Source organism: Mangifera indica, chromosome 6 (genome assembly GCF_011075055.1).
Source record: "Mangifera indica cultivar Alphonso chromosome 6, CATAS_Mindica_2.1, whole genome shotgun sequence".
NCBI lineage: Eukaryota > Viridiplantae > Streptophyta > Magnoliopsida > Sapindales > Anacardiaceae > Mangifera > Mangifera indica.
Genome location: NC_058142.1, coordinates 18,474,988 through 18,497,220, shown reverse-complemented (window position 1 = coordinate 18,497,220; position 22,233 = coordinate 18,474,988). Strand labels below are relative to the sequence as shown.

The 22,233-nt window shown below is 31.7% G+C and overlaps 2 protein-coding genes and 1 pseudogene across 2 annotated transcripts; 1 reads left to right on the top strand and 2 right to left on the bottom strand.

Annotated features, from left to right (window-relative positions):
- Positions 1–1,738: 1,738 nt before the first annotated feature.
- Positions 1,739–6,420, top strand: LOC123219757 (annotated as a pseudogene).
- A 1,779-nt stretch (positions 6,421–8,199) lies between these two features.
- Positions 8,200–8,812, bottom strand: LOC123218648 (RING-H2 finger protein ATL73-like). Its single transcript, XM_044640170.1, has 2 exons — positions 8,453–8,812; positions 8,200–8,289 (listed from the first exon to the last, which is right to left on the bottom strand). The coding sequence occupies exons 1-2, from the start codon at positions 8,742–8,744 to the stop codon at positions 8,243–8,245; spliced, it is 339 nt and encodes a 112-aa protein (XP_044496105.1). The 5' UTR covers positions 8,745–8,812; the 3' UTR covers positions 8,200–8,242.
- A 1,892-nt stretch (positions 8,813–10,704) lies between these two features.
- Positions 10,705–18,556, bottom strand: LOC123218474 (polygalacturonase QRT3). Its single transcript, XM_044639937.1, has 3 exons — positions 18,235–18,556; positions 17,923–18,150; positions 10,705–11,913 (listed from the first exon to the last, which is right to left on the bottom strand). Exons 1-3 carry the CDS (start codon positions 18,397–18,399, stop codon positions 10,828–10,830), a joined length of 1,479 nt encoding a protein of 492 aa, XP_044495872.1. The 5' UTR covers positions 18,400–18,556; the 3' UTR covers positions 10,705–10,827.
- Positions 18,557–22,233: the final 3,677 nt, after the last annotated feature.

Genomic DNA, 22,233 nt, shown 5'->3' with positions numbered 1-22,233 from the left:
CTAAATAAATAAAAGATTAAAAAAAAGAATTATCGAAGAAAAAAAAATAATTACTTGATAAAATGAGTTTTAATGTGATAATGCTAATGAGGCAATGATTTTGGATTAAATTTGCATTTAATGAGTTGATTCTTCTTTAACTAAAATTTAACTTGTTTAAATCAGAAATTAAGTTAACCCCGAATCAACTTAACTTAAATATCTTAAATTTCCTTAAATTACTCAAAATGCAAACTACGTGTTCTTTTTAAAAAAACTATCAAATTTGATAAGTTAAATATTGAAACTTGAGAGTTTACAAAACAATGGGAGAGAATTTTTTAATATTAAGAAAGCTGAAAAGAAATTCAAGAGTATCAAACTTTTTAATTTTTGTTTTCTGATTAGCCAATTTAAAAAAAAAAAAATGGAAGATATTAAAAATTTAAATTTAATTATTATCCTTTTTTTTTAATATTATTCATTCAATATTAGGGTATATTAGTAAATTCATATGGGTTTTATTTTTTTAATTAGACGCAGAAAAATTCTTTTCTCCGGAGCCAAAGATGGTACCTTCAATTTCCAGCAGCATAGGGCCTCCCAAAGATCGCTCTGTTCAAGTTAATGCTGACGGTGTCTACGATATCTTCCACTTCGGTCATGCTTGTGCTCTCTAACAAGTCCAAGAGCTGTCATTATCCCTTCTCTTTCTTCTTCTTTGTTTGGTTCATGAGAAAACTTACACTTCTCCTGGAAAGTTTTAGTTTTTGATATACCATTTGGTGCTGTTAGTAAAAGCCAGAACGAAATTGACGGTTAATTGACATTTTATTTGCTTGCTTGTTTCATGAGAAACTTGGACTTTTCCTGGAAAAGTTTTATTTTTTTGTTTCACCCTTTGATGCAGTTGGTCAACCCAGAAACGAAATTTCTTGTAAATAACTCCTTCTATAGCTGTAATTTTTTAAAGAAAAATTTCTTGTTTGTTCTATGGCTAACTTACACTTTTTCCGGGAACTTTTAGTTTTTTGTACATTTTGATGCAGTTAGTAAAACCCAGAATTGAGATTACTTATTAATTACTCTTTCTTAGCTGTCATAGATTATCACTTGTAAATTACTCTGTTATTACTCCATTTAAAAAGTTCCTTTTGCCCTTTTTGTTGTGTGATTTCCCTTAAGTGTAATTCTCTTTTAAGTTGTAGTGTTGTTCTTGTTTTCATAGAAGTCAAGTTATGATTTTGATTATGTTTTATGGTGTTGAGAGGGAGACATAGTGTTAAAATTACTGAAATTAATAGTTTTTTCTATGAAATTGGGTTAGAATACTTGTTTTCTTACCCTGTTGTGTGTTATTTACATGAGTTCGTGAGCTGTTTAGATTCTGTTGCCGATTTTTTAGTTGAGTAGTTGTGTTTTACTATCATACTACGGGTAAGGTTATTTCTCCACCCCCTGTTGCCGGCCCTTGGATCACCATTGATGGACCCTGTTTTAGTGGCCAATAAAGCCAGGGTGATGTTACCAGGGTAGTAAGTTATCAATTTCCCATATGGTAAATTAATTTTCCTTGTCAACTATTGTCCCGGGCATTGTTACTAGGATCCCTGACTATGATACCTGCATGCCAATTTGCTTTGATTTTTTTTTATGTTTATTTCATTTCATCACTCGTTTTTCTTTCTTTTATTTGGTTTACTGAAAGTATAGGTTCAATTTTGGAGAACCTAGGATTCAGTGAAGTGACTATACAAAAATGGGGTGTGAATTAAACCCTATGTGCTGCAGCTGAAAGCTGCTTGTCAATTAACTTCATTAAGTTAATAGTTGGTCATGGCTTTAACTGTAGGTTTCCAAATACTAATCTGCTTGTTGGGTGCAACAATGATGAAGATACTCACAAATACAAGGGGAAAACTATCTTGAATGATGAGGAGCTCTATGAGTCACTTGCCACTGGATGTTGGTGTATATGCGCATGCTTTAGTAACTAAGTTCAACTCAGCTGAATTTTCATTTGAAATGTCATGAAATTCCATCTTTCCTCCCTTTTGTAACACTTTGTTGATCACCAAGGAAGGAACAAATTTTTCTAGGATCTGATCTCTAATTATCCATTATAGTGCATCGATGGAAATTTGAAATTATGTTGCATGAAGGCCTACTTTCTATCGTATCTGATGCAGTTGCGTTGATGAAGTTTTCCCTCATGCACCCTGGTGGTCACACAAGAGTATCTTGAGAAAATCAAGTTGACTATGTGGCGCATGACTCTCTTCCGTAAGGTTACTTAGCCCAAGAAGTGTACTTTAAATTTTTATAGCATGTTATTTAAAAAATCCCATCCTTTTGAAGTAATTCCAAGGTTGGTGTGGATACTGGATATATTGAATATCAGTTGATTGTGATGAAATATGAACTCTTTGATTTGGGATTATGAAAGCCACATTAAAAATTATCCAACTTGTTCTTGAAATAGCTTTATCTATTACTTTTATATATATATATATATATATATATATATATATATATATATATTGCTAAATTCTTGATTAGGGGTATGTTAAAATTGAGTTGATGGTGCCGAAATGATGAACTCTTACTGGTAGGGGAAATTTATTTAATTTGTTCTTCCATTCTCTGAAGTAGCTTTATCTTTTCTTTTCTTTTCTTTTTTTTTCTTTCTATTTCTTTCCTAGGACTAACTGTTCAAAACCTGTCTAAAATTTCAAAATTTCTTTCCATCTAACTAAGTTTGCATTTTTTTGGTTGCTTCGCAATTTAGTTATATTTTGTCCAATGTGATGATTTCTGCATTATCTCCTACATGGCTTTTCTCCCTTAATTTTGCATTCAGTATCATTATTTTTATTTCATTAAGATAATTATGAGCAACTGATATATTTTAATTGTTACTTCTTTTACCTAAAAATTGTAGTTACGCTGATGCAAGTGGTGCTGGAAAGGATGTCTATGAATTTGTAAGTTGAGAGATAGCTGAATTATGTGATCATTTTGCTTTTACAAACGGTTCACAATTGTTGTTATTTTACGATGGTGGTGGTGGTGAAGGTGATGGGTAATGGTTTGGTAAAGTTACTAGGTTCTGATAACCCTTGGTTCTAGAATGGGCTCTGATTTTTTCAGAAACAGGTAATTGAAATTGGCTTCTCTCACAGGACCGTGTTTTAAAGCATTGCTCTGTTATTAACTCTGAACAATCTTTACTTTTTATAGTTTATCTGGAATAGTAGGGGAGAAAAGAAAGATCAATAAAGAATTCATGGAACAAATCACTTTTGACAAGCCACAAACTATACCTGGATTCTCATTAATCAACTCAAGCATTTTGGAAGTGCATAGACTTACATTTAGACTTTGTTTATCTGACTGTGCCTAGGATTTTATACTCAGGGAAATTGCTATCTTTTTCTCAGAAGAATTCAAAAGAATACCACCTAAGCACAAAAAGGCCCTGTTATTAACTTAGATTCATATGAAAAAGAATGGACTCCTAACAACAATGAAATAGAAAAAAAAAATTCTAATAACTGAAGAGCAGATTAACAACAAAAAATGTCTAATAACTCCCAAGTTGTGGGTGGTCCCAATTTAGTTCTCCGTGTAACATGAAAATTCTTGTACAGGTAAAGTCCATTGGGAGATTTAAGAACACAAAACAGACTGATGGGATCTCTATATCAGACATTATAGTGAGGATTGCTAAAGACTACAATCAGTGTGTGATGTGTAATTTGGACCAGGGATATAGGAGAAAAGATTTAGGTTTTAGCTATGTTAAGGTATGCATTGTTTATTATGCGACACTAGTTTACTTCTTTCAAGCTTTGCCTGATTACAGTCTGCTCCTGTGAGAGAGCTGATCTCTTTAATTCCTCTTCCTCTCTGTCAGGAAAAGCGGCTGAGAATGAATATGGGGCTTAAAATGTTTCATGAGAAAGTTAAGAAAAAACAAGAATAAGTAAGAAAAGAAGATGTTTAAGCTATGCTATGTAATTATAATCTTGCCTGATGGTATCAATGGCTGTGAATTCTTGAAAGATTGAGTGACATATGTTGATATTATGGGATAGAACATATTCTTCTTTACTTTGTTCTTCTAATTAAAAGGTAGCTACAATTTTTAGATTATGAAATTGTGTACGTATTCCATCAGCTACTTCAGTTGGTAAGATCCACTTCAGTTGCATAGAAGTTATTGGGATCAAGTTTTGGTCACACAAGAAATGAAGAATACATACAGGAGTTCGGATTTGTCAAATTTATTGAAAAACTGAAAAAAAAAGAAAAGTATGCAGAATTCGTTTCAAAGAACTGGTGCTTCAGAAAATTGCTAAGAAATTTACTTTTTGGGGTGACCTTGATTGACTGAACTGTTAACAGTCCTTATAACAAAATCACTACTCTGCCATGTTCAACACCACACCATGTTCCGGAAACTGAAGAAGTTTTCTTGTATAAATAATTTCTTGGCATGTTACTGCAGTGCCGGAATGCTTGGAATTCAGTTCGGCTCTGTTTTATGCATTGGAGAATTTTCTCTTTTTGTAGAAAGTTTATATACTTGTTCAAGCAAGCTGGTAGGTTCATATATTATACTACACAGGCTGACCTATTTAGGATATCAACATCTTAAACTGTACTATGACAAAGTTGTTTATGTAAACATAGAGTAATGTTATGTGCATCTATAATGTGTATTATTTGAGTACTAATGATGATATGTTGCTATCTTTAGAGTTCAATATTACATCTAATCACATGATGACACATCTCATTGGTATCCAAATTTGTGCTCATTATAAGTACAAATTGCATTACTCGTAAACATCTTAGAAGTGAGAGTGTTCCTAAATTCTGTAATCTGTGATGACTAATATTGCCTGTGGATGGTGTTTAGGTCTTTGAGCAATTTGCATATCACTTGCGTCAGTAGCACTTTTACTCTGATTGACATTGCAGATACAAATAGTGGCGAAAACAGCTGGTATGCATTGCAATGAATGGGTAGAGAATGCTGACCAATTGGTTGCTGGATTTCTTGAGATATTCGAAAAACATTTCCATAAAATGGTTAATCCCTCTTTTGCTTCATGGCTTAACTAACTTTGCCATATTTCAACCTTACAGCCTATGCTAATATAAATCGATAAATGATTCTCCTGTATACTGACTACATATGATGTGTTCTTATTACTTAGGGAACTGCTATTAGAGATCAGATCCAAGAGCAGTTAATAGGGCAGCAGTTAATTGGGTTCATATGTGACAGAGAAGGCAAAGATGATGCATACTACTAGGATGACACTGATGATGAAAAAGAAAAAAATGCAAACATGAAGGTGACTTGATAAAACTTGAAAAATTCTCGAAGCGTTGCATCTTTACCAAGTCTTAGTATTTTTTTATATGCAGTGCTAACGGCTTGTTAGCATTGCATATTATACAATAAGTAAAATGTTTCAACGGAAATCGTGTAGTAAAACATGCTGTAAGCCAGGCTAGTTTGTTAATCATAGCTCACACATGCATCAAACCTAAATCTTTATAGCCGTCCCATGCTCTTCTAGAGTTTGCATCTTCTTCCTCAAACCATGGCTACTTGAATCCACGTGAAAATATTCTATAGAACTGATGCATGGCATCCGACTAATGAAAGAGTGTGCATTGACATAGAATCATCACCATTCATCTGTCTGAGTTGGGAATCGACTCAGGACTAGATCATGCCATTGATAAGAGATAAAAAGACAACACAAAGACCTCACACATAAATTGTCTTTGTTAGAATCGTATTAATGACTTATTGCATTTGAATTTGTATGTCTTAGAATCAGTGATAAGATTAGAATATCCTGTGAATTTTTGATTCCATATTCAAGTTCTGGTCCCTCTTTTTCCTCCATATAAAATGTTCCTAACAAGTTGGCCATAGCCATATCTCAGTTGGCATCTACCGTGCTGCCATGTGTCCCATTTATGTTAATTAATTCTTCTTGAATATCAAAATCTCTCAATGGCATGAATTGACTCTTTTCCTGTCACATGTTATAATAATTTAGTTGTCTGTTGAATGCCATTTTCATATCTCAGTCATTTATAAACTTTGCTGAAGAATACTTTTTCCCTTCCAATGACCACACGGAATCTCAGGTACTTTGTTATTAAAGACAGAATAGGAAGTTCATATTGCAAAATACTTGTAAGTTTTATCAACAATATTCAAGCATTCTTGTATTAAGAATCATATTATGCGTATGTTCTTAGTAGTTTGGAGCAGGACAGGAAATATATAAAGAATGTTTTTAGAATATTGTAGTTTGGAGGAGGAAAGAAAATGCAAATATGGAATGTTATTAGACTTGGTATGGATGATATGATCCATGGTTTTATATATTGTATTGATGATAATTGTAACATCTTGATCTAAATAGTCTGACTCATTACATAGTTCATTATGGTTTTGTTTTTAGATTTTGTAACTTAAAACATGTCTTGATAACTTAGGAGCTTGCAAACTATTTAATTAGTATTGTCTTAGCATCCTAAGTGATATGAGAACACTTTATCATAGTTCTGTTTTGAGTTTTGCAACCCAAAATGTGTCTTGACAACTTAGGATTTTAGTGGTTGTTTAACCAGTCATCTTAGCATTCTCAAGGAATGTGGTATGTTCATACATACTCAACATTTCTCCTATACTTTACCAATGTGGAATTTGTATAGATGTGTTACAATGATGCTTTGTATATGTTGTCTTTTAGCTTGGACAAGATACATGAATTCCATTGATGAAATTGCAATTTGTCCTTTAAAGGGTAGTGGTGGTTGCTTTCATGATCATGGCATATTTTGCTTGCAAATTGTACAAACAAGCTTTATAGCATCCCACTTTCTCTTTGGTCTTGGCAATCAAAGTTTATCTTTGGGGTCAATTGCAAGCTCAAGTTCAAAGTAGTTGTATAAGACCAAAAGGAAAATGAAGGTGCCATCTTTTAGACATCCACCTTCCTTATGCTTCCTAATTTCTTATTGATTCTATTTTGTTTTCAAAGTTGATAGTATGGAAAATGTTAACACCATATAGTAAAGCATTTTTTCAGGTTTTCTTAGGTGTAGGATGCACTATTATCTTCAAATTTTTTTTCTTTTTGTGTTCTTAATATGAATAAGAGAATTTAATTTTATATTGTCGTGTACTTTTATAAATCTTAGTCTAAAAAGCTACTTTAGATAATAACAATGTATCATTAAGTTTTACCAATTAGGTAAGGTTTGAATTGGATTTGATCTGAATAGTTTGACTTTGAATTTTAACTTGAATCAAATGAGTTTCAACTAGAGATTATATTTGTTTTTATAAATGAGTTAAGTTCGAATTAATTTAGATTGAATCCTAAATTAAATTATTTCATAGCTAAGTTTGATCTTTAGTTTGTCATTTTTGAGCTTAGTCTTATTCAAGTTTGATTCGATTTAGATCCAATCATTAAGTAAAATGCCTAATCTCATAAAATGAAATTGCCTTTGGAATTCATTGTTGAATTTTGGGAAACAATGTTTAATTTTCTTCATAACAAAAAGGATCCCTCTTGGTCAATCATGAGTTAGCTCATTTGAATTCGAATAGATCTTAAGAATGGTTGACACTTCTCTTTTCAGAGAAGGATCCCTATTATTCACCTATAAGATTTGAATCTACATCATACTAGATAATGAATAAACCCATCCATCACTAAGACAAAACCTTCATCTATTAATCAAAATAATCCACTACAATACACTCAGAAACCCAGGCCCAAAAAAAAAGAAAAAGGTAAAACATCATCAATGCCTAAAACTCCTTTTGATAATGGCTCCAAAACAAAAGATTTACACAAAATTTTCACCAACTTTTTCTCAGATTTGACTCCACCACTCATCCTATTATCTTCACTTATCTTTATTTAGGAGTGGAGCTTTGTGCAATATTGAAGAAGTGATTAGAGCATCTTTGCACAAATTGGTCTAGAATTGGAATTGCTCTCCTAATGAGTCAATGACAGGATAAAACCAGTGATCCTAAACCTATAAATGGTGTATGCAAAACTAAGCACCAAGAATGGGTGTATTCAGGATGCCATTAACTTTGGAAAAAGTTATTGCTCTCTCTCTATATAAAATCATAGATAAAACATACTAATTTGCTTGTAGTTAATACAAAGGCAGATCACTCACGAAGGTGTGACGACTATCTGATCTAAGGAAGGCAATGATTCATTGGAATATTTTTGCCTGAGCCTGTGCCTGCATGTAGGGCAAGAAGAGTGAGAGAGGAGCCACTTATCAATACATGCAACGTGGAAACGGTGGTTGCATTTGGGAAGAACCCTAATTTTATCCCCATCAATGAAGTCCACAAGACAAATAGCACAAGAAGTTCCTGAAGCTGATGATGATGGTGAGTTACCTGCATTATTAATGGCGAAAGTTGAAGTAGGCAAAGCCACAACTTCTTTCTTTTTAAGCCCTGAGTTTTGTCTCCGAGAAACAAGCCATTGTCTGGGCTCGGTGAGGGCTCTGTATGTGCATTGGAACACACATTGCAGGGTGGAGTTGAGGCCCAGAGCACATACTAGAGCACAGAGCATGGCGGCCACGATCACCATGACATTGAAATTGATGGCGGAGGATTGTTGTTGCTGAGATTGGTGATTGTGATCACGACAATTTGGAGAAAGAGATGGTGAAAGATCAGCCATAGAGAAAGAGAGATAAAATATTTGAGAGAAAGTGTGGGAAAATATTAAAGAGACATGAGGACTATGAGCAATAAATAAACATTAGCACATTTGAATTGTCTGTACAAACTATTCACATTAAGGGTTGGACTGAATTAAGCTAGTTCGGTCTTAAAAGTTGGTTCGACTTAAATTCGTTTAAGTCGAATTTGAGCCAAAAGGATTAATTCATTTTTAAAACTGAATTTAACTCAAATTAGAGGAAGTTCAGTTTGGTTTGAAATTTGATCCAAAATAAGTCGAATATAGGGTAGACCCAAGTTTGGATTGAACCCATAATATTCGATTTGAATTCAAACTTGTTACAATATCATTGAAGGATTGTCGACAGGTTGAACAGTTAGTGAGAGGGTGAACAATGCCATCAATAAAATAAACAATGTTATTAGATAAACAAATGAGTCTATTTTGAGTCGAATTGAGACTTTAGCCTGAAGTTAACCCATTCAGGTCATATGATGAATTCAAATTGAGCCAATTTGGAATGGTACACCCCTAATTATATAGAAAGAAATAAATAATATCAATAATCTACTAATGATTAGCAATATGGTGAAATGAAACGGAGGGGAGGCCAGGAATATGGTGAAAAGAAATCAAAGGGTTGAAATTCTAAACTTTACCATAATAAACCACAAGCCTGATTATAACATTTGTCGACAAAATAAGTGAAAAATGTTATATATGTATAAATATTTTATATTGTTTTAGAATGATAAGAGAATATTAATTAAATATTTTACCAAAAATAAAATCATGATCATATGAAATGGAGCATAGCGATGGGACATGCTTACAAGAAAATCCACCCACTTTTTATTCTTTTCATTTATGCGCTTCAAAGGGTGAAAAGAGCATCTCTTTCTCCAGGATTTTTGTCATTTTCTACTTGAAAGTTTCACCAAGTTGGAACAGACAGCACAATTTTGTTTTCTGAAAAAGTAAACTCTGGCTAGACCACAAATTTTCAATGAGGATAATTAGCACAGGATTTTGTTTCTGCCACTAATATTTCTTTGCTTTTTTTATTTTTTAATAAAATAATGTGTGTGTGGTACAATTTCAAGTGCGAGAATATTAAACTTGAATTTCGTATTAAAAAATATAAACTTTTAGTATAAGATTTATATTATTTTAGACTTTTTAATCTCAATTGTTAACTTTTGAAGTGCGATTCTTTTAAAATTAAAACTCTTTGGGAGCAACGTTACTCTTCTATTTTCAAATTTTGATTATTAAAAAAACAATTGTTGAAGGGGATATTATCACCCTGTTACAACAATAATTCAATAACTAGTAGGGACAACACTACTCTTTACTACAACATGTATAATCAAGCTCAAAGTAGGGATGCAAAATTTGGACTAGATTCGATTTGGATTGAGTTTAAACAAGACCCAGTTTAAATCTAAAAGATTTAGTTTGAGAATAAGTGAAGATTCAAACTCAATTCGAAAATAATTTAATTTTAGATTTAGTCAAAGCCAAGCCAAACTCCAATGTTTGGATAAGTTTAAACTTTAACTCATTTAATCCAAATTAGCATTTGAGTTCTAATTGCTCCGATTGAAATCAAACCCCGTGCACATATTGGCTCTAGGCTTTTTAACCCTTGTTTGTCGGTGATCCACTTTGAAATCTCACTTTTGCCAAGACTAGTTTTATCATTGGATTGGGCCTAAATGTTGGGCATAGGCTTTTAGGTTCTAATATTTTCATGTTCAAGTAAATAACAAATAGGGATGGATTCACATTGAAAGCTTGACCTCATATGGATATTTGGTTTGGTTGAAATCGGAACTCACTTTATCGACGATTATTCTTCTTCCCTCTTGCATTTTTTCTAGATTCAAACAATTTTTCTTGTGAAAGCAGATGAATATTATATAATTATTCTTAATTTCTGTCTTTTTTGTCACAATTAATACAGAATTTAAAATGATAAATTTTTTTCTTAATTATAAGCAAGGGAGACAATACAAACTGATTGATTATTAATAAAAACTCGTGCAAATATTTATTAATATAATTTTTCACTTCATAATCAGAAAAAATTACTCTCTTCCACCATGTTATTCTGATCAACTGTCACCGCCACCACCGCATTCACCGCCTTATTGCTTTCCACAACCACCAAATTGTGAGAAATGTTAGTCACAGCGTGTGTCACAAGCCCTGGAGCCACCACCCCTTTCCTGTAAAATGAATACTGAAAATGACTAATCCTGTTAGGAAACACCAACCTGGAAGAAAAATCAGCCATCCATTTTGTCCCATTTCCAGCCACTGCCATTCGCCCCACCGTCGACTTCAGCCACATCCCGTTCACGTTGTTCCTGTCGATCACCACTTGATCAATTCTACTAAACCCTCCTTCCAACTGCACAATTGGAACATTTTTTCCAGGGCTGCCGTTGAACATATTGTCCACAATATTTAGCCCCGAAATTTTGCCATTAATTGACCTCAGAACAACATTGGCATCCCCCAGGAAAAAGCCATTTGTCACATGAACCTGCACAGGATCTTCAATCACAATTGCCGTGTAATCCAAGTAACAATTATCAAGCCTGGTTAATTGAGCTCCAGATTGCTTAATCAACACTCCAACACCTCCAAATCCTGTAGCTTTATTATAGCAATGGACCCCGGTGAGAATATTAGCTTGTCCAGTTAATAAAACTCCAATGGCAGCCGAGAAAATCGCCACATCGGTTATGGCATTGTCGTTGCTGGCTAGTGCAATGGCAGTGCCAGAATAATCCTTCTCGATTTTGTCACCGCCAACAGAGGGGTGTTGGCCGAGGAATGAGTTTGAGATGTAGATTTCATGGCCTTTTTGGACGGAGATTCCCTGGGAGGAGAAATGAAGGAAAAAGCAATTGTTTATGCGAATTCGGACGGAATCCACAATGAAAATTCCTCCACCTTGGTAGCTTGAATCGAAGAGGATGTCATGGAAGGTTATGTCTTCGTAATAGTTTTGGAATGCTTGTGATTTCATGGTGAAAACATCAGGATTTTGTTGGTCTGTGGAGGTTTTTTTCACTATGGAATTTGGTGACCACAGCTCTATGAGATGGCGATCAGTTGGAAATGTTGTTGATGCTCGTAGTGTCCCTCCTTTTATCTAGATAGAAAGCACGAAAAGTGGTCCACACCGTCATTTTAGTCACCAATAAATCTATATATATTAACCATGAATGCTAATTTATGTTTTTTTTTTTTCCATAATTCATTATTATATGATTAAATATTGCAAATAAACATCTTAATACTCATTATTAAGATATTTAATTTACCCCTTTAATCACAAACAATATTAAAAAAATTAATTATATACTGTATCATTCAATAAAATATTATATCAAATATACTAAAAGGTTAAAGACATACTAAATATTATGATAAAAATTAGTGAAATAATAACAAAAGTTAAAATTTATACTACTATGGTTAGGGCTGGACCCATTCGAGCTCGGCTCGAACAAACCCGAAACGAGCCAGCCTTATACGAGCTCTATCGAGCTCGAGTTTGAGTTACTCGCCAAATATTTTAATTAAAAAATTTGATACAAAACGACATCGTTTTAATAACAAAAAACGAGTCAAGCCGAATTTGAACCGAGTTCAAGCTTGGTTTCCACGAGTTCGAGCTCAGCTATATGTAAACCGAGTTGAGCTCGAGGTCGGCTCGAATCCAGCCCTAACTATGGTTTCGTGAATATTTGTTAAATTACATTTCTAATATGTGTGCATGTATGTGTGTGTGTGTGTATAGTAACACTATGTGCATGAATTTATATACAAATGATAATATATTACTACATGATTTGGTATTATTCTATCTTTAATTCAAAATCATTCAATCTCATAGTAACATGTTATTATTTTTGCACAAATTTATACACGTATACATTGTTTTTTTTTTGTGTGTGTGTACATATGTGTGTATGTATATATATATATATATATATATATATATATATATATATATATATATATGTATATATATATATATATGTATATATAGAGTAGGGTACTAGCGGGCATTAAAAATTGATGAGTCAGTATATGATTAAGTGATCTAACTACTTATTTTATCTTTAATTTAAAATAATCTAATAACAAAAGAACACTTTAATCAATTAGGACTAAGGTGTAATCGAACTGAGCCAAACCAAATAGTGCTTGGCTTGATTACCTTAATGCAGAGATCTAACTTGTTGAGTTGGCGAGATCCTGGATTGAGTTCAAGCTTGAGATACAAATGGTTGATATGAGCTTCGCTAAGAAATTACTTTAAACCCTCAATTTTTAGATCATTATATTTAAATTTTATAACTTATAAATTTATTGATCACACCCTATATCTAAAGTCAAAAACTAAGATTTAGAGATACAAGTATAAGATTATAAATTTTTAAGAGTTTATTAATATTTTAATCAAGCCAAGCTGTGAGCTTGCAAGCTCAACTTGAGAGCCAACTATCCTCAAAACTCAAGTTTGGCTTCAGAGTAGGATCAAGTGACTCAAACGCAAGCTCGGCTCCACAATAGTCGAGCCAAGTTGCTTGCTACTTGCAAGCGGCGGCTCGATTTACACCCCTAATGAACATCAGTTCTTTAAACATAAAGTATTATGGGGTGAAATATATATTAAGTATTTCAAACAAAAAAAAATACACAACATCATTTGAGTAACATGCGGAATAACATTCTAGTCATGTTTATGAATGAATATAAAATAAAGCCGAAGTAAAATAAATATGCTGGAAAAGACTGGTATTTTAGTAATAAACAATGAATGACTTCTACAAGAAAAGAAAAGTCTGCGTACTGATTGTTTACTAGATAAAAGTGTATACCAAGTACCGATTGTTTGGAATATATATCATTTCAGTAACATGCACATAAATAATTAATTAGGCACATTTATGAATGGATGCAATGTAAAATTAAAAAGACCACATAAACGCCCGCCTATACCTAGACAATAGAAGTTCTTGAAATTCAAGTTGAGTTGAAACCAAACAATGGTTAGTTTAAGTTTGATTTGAATCTAATGCACTTAGTTCGAACTTTATTTATTTGACTAATAAACAGTATCATCCAGAAAGAAAAAGCGTTGTAGAAGAAGAAGAAGAATAAGAAAAATAGAAAAAGAATTATTAAAAAAAATCGTTCTAATCTAGAAGAATTCCCAAAGAATAAGAAGAAATATAAAAAAAAAACAATTGTTTAAGAAAAAGAATCATTCGAATTTAAAAGAATCACTACAAAAAAAGAAAAATATTTTGAATCTAGAAAAAAATCACCAAAGAAGAAAAAAATCATAAGAGAAGAAGAAGAATCATCAATAAGGTGAGATTGAGTACGGTGACACTGGCAAAGCGATATGATTTGAGTCAAATTGAATTCAAATTGAAAATTCTCAATTCAAACTTGACTCATTTAAGCTGAACAATAATTTGAGCTTGAGTTGCTCCAATTGGATCCACTCCTAATTAGGGATAAAGACATGAAAGGTAAAAGATTAGCAAGCGAGAAAAAGAAACACATTGCCCTATTCTTTATCAAATCTTCTTTTCTTTTACCTTTTTTTCTTATAAATGATTCAATAAAGTTTAAACATGCACATGGATCCAATAAAGGATTCTTTTCGTATTCTTCTTTTGAGAAAGTTTTCTGCTACATATTCTTAATGAGTAATTTGATAAAGTTTTAAAGGAGCAATTTCATAGGCTAATATGCATGTGATGTAGCTTTCTAGCTTGATAAAATATAAAAATATAATGTGTTTCTTGCAATAAAGAACTTCAATAGCTTTCGGGAGCATCAAGAAAGGGCAAATTTTATGGGTAAAGTTACCTTCATAGGTCCTTGGATCAAAACTACATGATTCTTTCGAAGTTAATCCAATGACCCATGTGTAGGGGTGGATTGAATCTGAGTCAAACTAAGTTTAAGGATAAGCTCAGATTGAAAACTATAATGTTTAGTTCGAATTTAAGTTTACTCAAGTTAGTGCATAGTATCACCAAAAGATCATTAGTGAGATGAATAATATCATCGACAGTATAAACAATGTCACCAAATAAATAAAGGAGTTGATCTTAAACTAAATTAAAACCTTACTTAAAATTGATAACCTTACTCTTTTTGAGCTAGTTTAGACTCATGTGGGAGAGTACGATACTCTGCTTTCTCTCCAACATATAACATTCTCTCATCAAATAAAATCTATATTACTCCTAAGAAAATTAACAAATATAGTTAAAGTTTCTATATTCGTTGGTGATCTAATATTTTTGTCGAAAAGGATATTATATATTCCATAATATTTCAAGAGAAAGGGTTCATTAGAGATAGATTTAAGCCAAGTCTAAACAAGAGTTAGTTTAAATCTGGCTCTTATTCCAAAAGTCTAGCTTGAACTGTCAAAGATTTGTTAGAGAAACTGTTCGAAAGCATTGAAGAAAAAACAGAATGATTATCAAAGATGAAGGAAAATCGTTGGAAGAAAGAAAAAGTCATTAGAGATCTGTCAACAACATTTCAATGACTTGGATTCAAACCAATTCAATCTTAACTCAACTTCGACTCATATGAACTAACATTGAGTTGGGGCTGCTCAAATCTAACCATAGGGTTCATAAATTTCAAAGAAACAAAATTACAAAGGTCAAGAAAAATGTTGTATTCGTGTCTCTGTTAGGGATCGTGCACAAATCCCTTCAACAAATAATTGTTTACTTATTGAAAGAGTGATTTTTCCAAGACAAATTCAAAAGGTATTGGCACATTAAAATCGCCTAGCCATATAATTATTGGTACTCTTGTGGCTTGCATTATTTTACCTGGTCCTTCTTCTGAAACACTCACATGAATATTGCAGAAAAAAGGCAGAAAAAAAATATTATAGTAGAAAGTCTTTTCTCTACCTTTTTGACTACTTTCTAGTTTCTATTCCTGAATTCTTGTATTTAATCTTTTTTTTTTTTAAATTGAAAACGTTTATATTCTTGGAAATTCAGATTTCAACTCTTTAATGATACTAGAATTAAGGGTTTACCGGTATTGTTTTTGAAACGTAAAGTCACTAAGACAACCAACATCAAACTCGTATTTAGCTCTAGAGTCAAACTTTATTAACTTGAATTCAAATTGATTTTAATCAAGTCAAGTCCAACTCTAAACAAACCGAACCGTGATTAGCTTGTGAAAAACTTGACGCATTTCGACTTACCAAAGGAGTGTGAGATTCTCCTAAACGTTTTATTTACTTATTGGTATTGACATGTTGATCCTACACATGAATAATGAATAAAGCCCTAATCGGAATTAATTAGTTAGGAAGTGAGAATTGACTAATTTTAAAAATGCATTATCGTGCATGACAGGCGGAACGTGTGGCACAAATCCACGTACCAAGATTGCTCAAAAGACTCAATTTCTCTTTTTAAATACCCTCCCCATTCAAAGACTTTTAACAATAATCTATAATAAAATTATCTTAATAAATAAATTATATAAATTTTTATACATTATTTGAGGTGATAATTTATTATTATATGATATGATTATTTATTTATTTTTTTACTTTATAACTATTTAATTAAATATTACCATATCAGTTTATATAAAAAAATTTTATGATTTATTTATACGTATCGTATAACATTATTTTAATCTATATTATAAATACTATTTCACTGTTTGACTATTTATTATTATCATGAGTAAATTGTTTTTATTCTATAATCTTTACAGAGGGGTGGATTCAATTCGAGCTATACGTGGGGTTGACTCAAGTTCAAATTGAATTTGTAATATTCAACTCAAGCTTAAGTTTAAATTGTTCATAGTTAGTGTACGATATAACTAGAGGATTAACAATGAAGCGAATAATATTATTGAAGAGATAAACATTGTCACTGAAAGGATGAATATATAATATCATCGAATGGATAAACATTATCGTCGAAGGAAAAAAATGTGTCATTGATAGAATAAATAACATCAACCAATAAACAAATAAGTTGATCTTGAATGGAGCTAGAGCTCCAACTCGAGATCAATTCATTCAAAATAAGACATGGATTCATGTTGTGCCAACTCAAATTCATTGGATCCACTCTTAACTCTATGGGAACGTTTGGTTTGATAAATGTTTTATTATTAAAATTAGAAGATTATCTTAAAGATAGATTCTCTTAAGGATTATTTAGTATAAATTATTATTATGTTTGATAAAATTTGATAAAAATAGATAGATATAAATAATTATTATATTTGGTTAGAGATAATAAAATAATATTAATATATTATTTTACTTAAATACCCTTAAATTTAATTATTCTAAAATATTTTTTATGTTATTTGTTGTATTAATCGAAAATGAAATTATTTTAACCATAAAAAAATTAATAAATAAGAATATATTTATAATAAAATCAAGATAATCTTGTTAATATTTTAATATTTAAAATGAAAGTGGTAATCATATTACCTCTTATATTATCCGTCATTAGTAATAGAAGATTATCAAAATTTCTTTTTACTTATTAATCAAATAAAGTAATATAAATAATAAAAAATAAATTACTAGAATAATTTTTCTATTTTTGAACCAAACACCCCTTATAGTTTTTAACCTAATCAGTCCAAATGTTACAATCTACCTTACATCTAAGTTATTAAACACGAGAAGATCAATCTAACAACCTATTACCTAGAGATGGACACACAAAGGGTATAAGGGGATTAGCCCCTTAGATTTGAAATATTATTAGTTTCATATATTAAAAAATATTAATATTAATTCTTAAAATTTTATAGTGACCTTTCTTAAATTTTATTATTTTTAGTTAATTCTCTGTATTTTATTTTTTATTTAACTTTTACCCTATTAAGTTTTATCTCTGCATTTGACACTATTCCTCCAAGTTCAATGCACCGGTATTAAAAGACGCAAATGTATACATTTATATCTATTTATGATTGTAAAGTTGAGCGGGGTCCAAAGACTCCACGAGATTTCACGCCTATTCGTGCTATTCTAGCCACGATAAAATCTGTCTTTCAAGTCAACATTTTGCTATTTAAGAAGAATGGTGATAAAGGATAGAGCACTAACCACAATGTTGCCTCCACCAGAAGGGGGAAATCGAATGGGCTTGCTGATTTTGTAGTTTCCACCTTGCAAATCAACGATAAGACCCCCCAAGTCATTGACACCAGGCAGCATTTCCAGGCCTTTCTGCACCTGGAAAGCTTCCTCCAGAGCTTGAAGAAAGGCTTCACAGCTTTCTTCTACTCCACCCGGGTCTGCTCCGTACCCAGTTGGATAAAAAACTCTCCCGCTCTGCAACATACAGAGTCTCAAAAACAATAAAAACAAAAACAAATACAGAAACAAGAACATAAAAACTTCCATAAAAAAAGCTACCCTTTTGGTGCCTGGAGCTGCAGGAGGCAAATTAGGGGCAGAAATGTCTTGAATCCTTGCTTGGAACTCAGCCAGCTTCTTGTCTTTGACAGAATAAGAAGAAGAAGTTGTTTGTCTGAGAAAGAAACAAAAGAAGCACCAGAAAGCTAAGAAGTGCTTCTGCATTTTTGTTTTTAGTGGTCAGATTGTTATTACTACAAGGTACAAAAATAAAAAGAAAAACAAAGAAGTTGCAGGAGCCAAGGAGATTGTTCCTGGTTAAGCTGGCTGTTTGACTTGTCTATTTCCTTTTATGTGTTGGGTGACTTGAACAAATCAAAGCCCTCGTATTTATACACAGAAAAAGCTAAATAAAATTGCAAAAAAAAAAAAAAAAAAAACCATATGTTTAGAAGCTAAACAGAGCTTACAAATGATTAAATAGGTGTTTAAAATCTGTTTCATATAGGAATGAATCCGATTCGAACTTATTCGAATCAGTTTCAAACTGAAGTTTCAGTTTGACAATTTAGTTCGAGATCAGCTTAATTATTCATTTGGTTGATCTCTCTTTGATAATATCATTCATCTATCGATGACCCTTTAATGACATTATGCATCAATTCAAACAAATTTGAATTCGAGCTTAAATTAAGTATTATAATTACAATTTTGAACTAACCCCAAAGTTAGTTATGATTAAATCCACCTCTAGTTCTAAGAGTCTAAAATTAGAGTTTCTGCTCCCAACTTTTTATAGGCATAATTAAAACGTCTTAAATATAGAAAACATTTTCGTATAACTTTATAAACTTTATTGGAATTTTTTTCTGAATATATTCCATTCAAACCATTTTTTGTAAGGCTTTTACTTCAAAAAAAATAAAGCTTATGGGCCCGGTATGCCTCTGTCATTACAGTAAATTGTAAGAGAATAATATATTTACATACAAAGATTTGGATTCCAAAATGAAACCTTACTATGATTCTTATTCTTGATAAAAATCCTGAATTGATTCTTCATAGGTTAAACCCAAATCACTTCGAAGCTTATGGGCCCGTGAGCACCATGTGTGTCACTCTTCAATATCCAATTTATAAGTGAGAATTTGTACAAAAGTAGACATGGGAAATGACAAGAAAATTATGATGATGGAGAGCGTAGAAAATATTAAAAAGCAAAGTGGAAGCTCGGAGGAAATGAAAGTGATTCTTGTAGGTTACTGAGGCTTAACTGGAAAGCAAAGCAGAAGTCGGTAGAAAGTGCTTATGGTTAAGGGAAGTGGGATCCTTAACTTTCTTTCTTTTGCCTTTATTGCCATCTTTATTATCAACGACACATGCAACCTTGTTTACACTTTACAAGAAAGATTAGCAACTCAATATTATGCATTTATTGTATTAATAACGAGGGTAGTTGAAATTTTTGTAGTTAATTCATAATCCTCTTTATTTTGATTATTAATTGTAAGGAAATCCGAAATCAAACTTTATTTGAGAGTATATTTAAATGAAATTACTGACTTCTGATATGATTAATTCTAACCCAATGTAACAATCTGGTTCGGATAAAATTCTTCGTTATCAAAAAAATCCTAAATCAAAATTTATGTAGTTTAGTTAATAATACTTTCGTTTATGACTGTAATATAGTTTTTTTTTTTAAATTAATTTTAGAGTTACAAGATGTAAGAAATATATTCACATGTTTTGATAAAATGACTGGTTTTTTCGACAATTTGACCCGTTTAGTGCCGATTTTAAAATAATAATATTTACCGTTAAGGACAAATTAGGGGATTTATTTTTCTACAGAAAAGTATAAATGGATGGACCACCATTTTGATTAGTGATGCTGAAATTTTGTACAGGAACCAATTGTTTGTGTCGGAGGTATAAATTGGTCAAAATCTTTTAAATTTTCTTATAATTAATTTAGGATTAGATTGACTAAATTGGAAATTTATACCACCGACTTCCGACACGGATGAATGTAAGCGCAATTGATAAATCTTATGGATAATTGACACTACTTTTCTATCCTAAAGTTAAAGACTAGTAAAATTCCTTTCACACCCTCTGTTCACAAACCTGAATAGGGTATCAATTTGGTGAAGAGATTGATTTATATGTTGACTAGTTTAATTAGAACTTGAAGATAGAGCCGTAACAAGGTTTTGGACAACTACAAATGACGGGAACCAACAAAATTATTATATGAGAGCATGTGGTGTCATTTTCTTCTCATATGAATTCCTATGATGCATAACCCTTGCAATTGTTAGACTTGTATGGTGCATATTGCTTATAATTGTTGGGACTCGATTTGAGCCCACGCAATTGAAAAAGTTTACCAAACAATATGTTGACATTAATATGATAATTTTGTTAGATTGTCTTAACATAATTTGTCTTGTTCAACTGCGAGATTGGTCTAGTCTAATGGCAAATATAAGTTTAAACATTTGCCTTGGACTGCACTGACCATTGAGTTCCAATCAAACCGATTTAACTTATTAGTTTGAATTGATTTTTAAAACAATATTCATCCTATAATACTTGAACATGAATTAATTTTTTTCGTTTTTTTTATATATTAACTTTGAGGACCGTATACTCTTCTTCAAATTCTAATATGAATTTGTTTAATTTTAGTACACATTATAAAATGTTAGGTCATGTTTTTGAGGGAGAATTTTTATTTTTATTTTGAAATAAAACCGAATAAATAAAAACATTAGAAAAAATTGAATAATTCATAGATATTCTTTCCTATAAAAACTGGGCTTCGCTTTATTGTCTGCTGTAATCCTGTAACTTAACAAGGAAAGAAAAAGTAGCATGGACTATTTTAAACAGTAAGATTTGGCCCATATGCAAATAGGCTTTTGTAGTGAAGTTTTGGGCTTAATCAGCCCTAACTTAGAACATTTTCCTTTTTAAATATGGAGGTTGATTCGATCCAAACTGAGTCAAACTTAGGATTGACTTGAACACGGATTGAAGTCATAATGCTCAATTTGAGTTTAAATTTAAACTTGTTAGAACTGGTGTATAGTATTATCAATGGGTTGATGACAAAATAAACAATATCGTTAACGAAATGAATAATATTAATGAATAAAGAAATAAGTTAATTTCAGGTCGAGCTATTAAATTAGAGTTCTAACTCGAAATCAATTAGTTTGAGTCATAGATTTGATCCAAACTAGTTTGGAACGGATGCACCCCTGCTTGGGTATAGGGCTAGATTTAATCAAAGTTGAACATTAACAAATGTAACTCGAAATCAATTTAAGTCTAAAAGAATCAATTCAAAATCAACTATACCAAGCTCGAATTTGAGCTTGGATTAAATCAACCATAGTTGGGCATCATCACATTAGTAATCAACCACATAAAAACGTCACATTGGTAACGTACCAAGAGCAATCACTTTCTTTGTTTCAACCTGCACATGAATAATTAAATTCTTCAACAAGAGTAGGCTCACCCACCATCAAATGCCCAACAAACACTCATAAAATAGCAAATAGTAGTTCAACTTTCATTATCAATTTTCAACCAATATACGGATTCTACCTGAAAAAATAAATTAATGTTTATATCGGCAAATTACTGCTGTCTTTACAGGTTTAAAGAGTCCTGCATCAAGCATCAGCTTCAGGAATGAGAGTATTTTCAACTTTTGACCTGCATATTTCCATGGAAGAAATTTCAATTTAACAAATAGTTTCAACTGCCGCGCCTTTTTGTGACAAATAAACTAATTATTTCACACTTCAACAATTCTTAAAGAACATATTATCCAAATATATTAGACTTATTAGTGTAAAGATCGAAACTTATATTATACAAAACCAATTGAATTGTTTTAAGGTTTAATCTATTACACTTATATATCACTTATTTATATTGATTTTATTAGATATGAGACTTTCATCTTCAACATTAAAGAGGTTAGATTCGATTTGGATTTGATTTAGTGTTTAATTTAAATGAGTTAAAACGTAGGCTGCT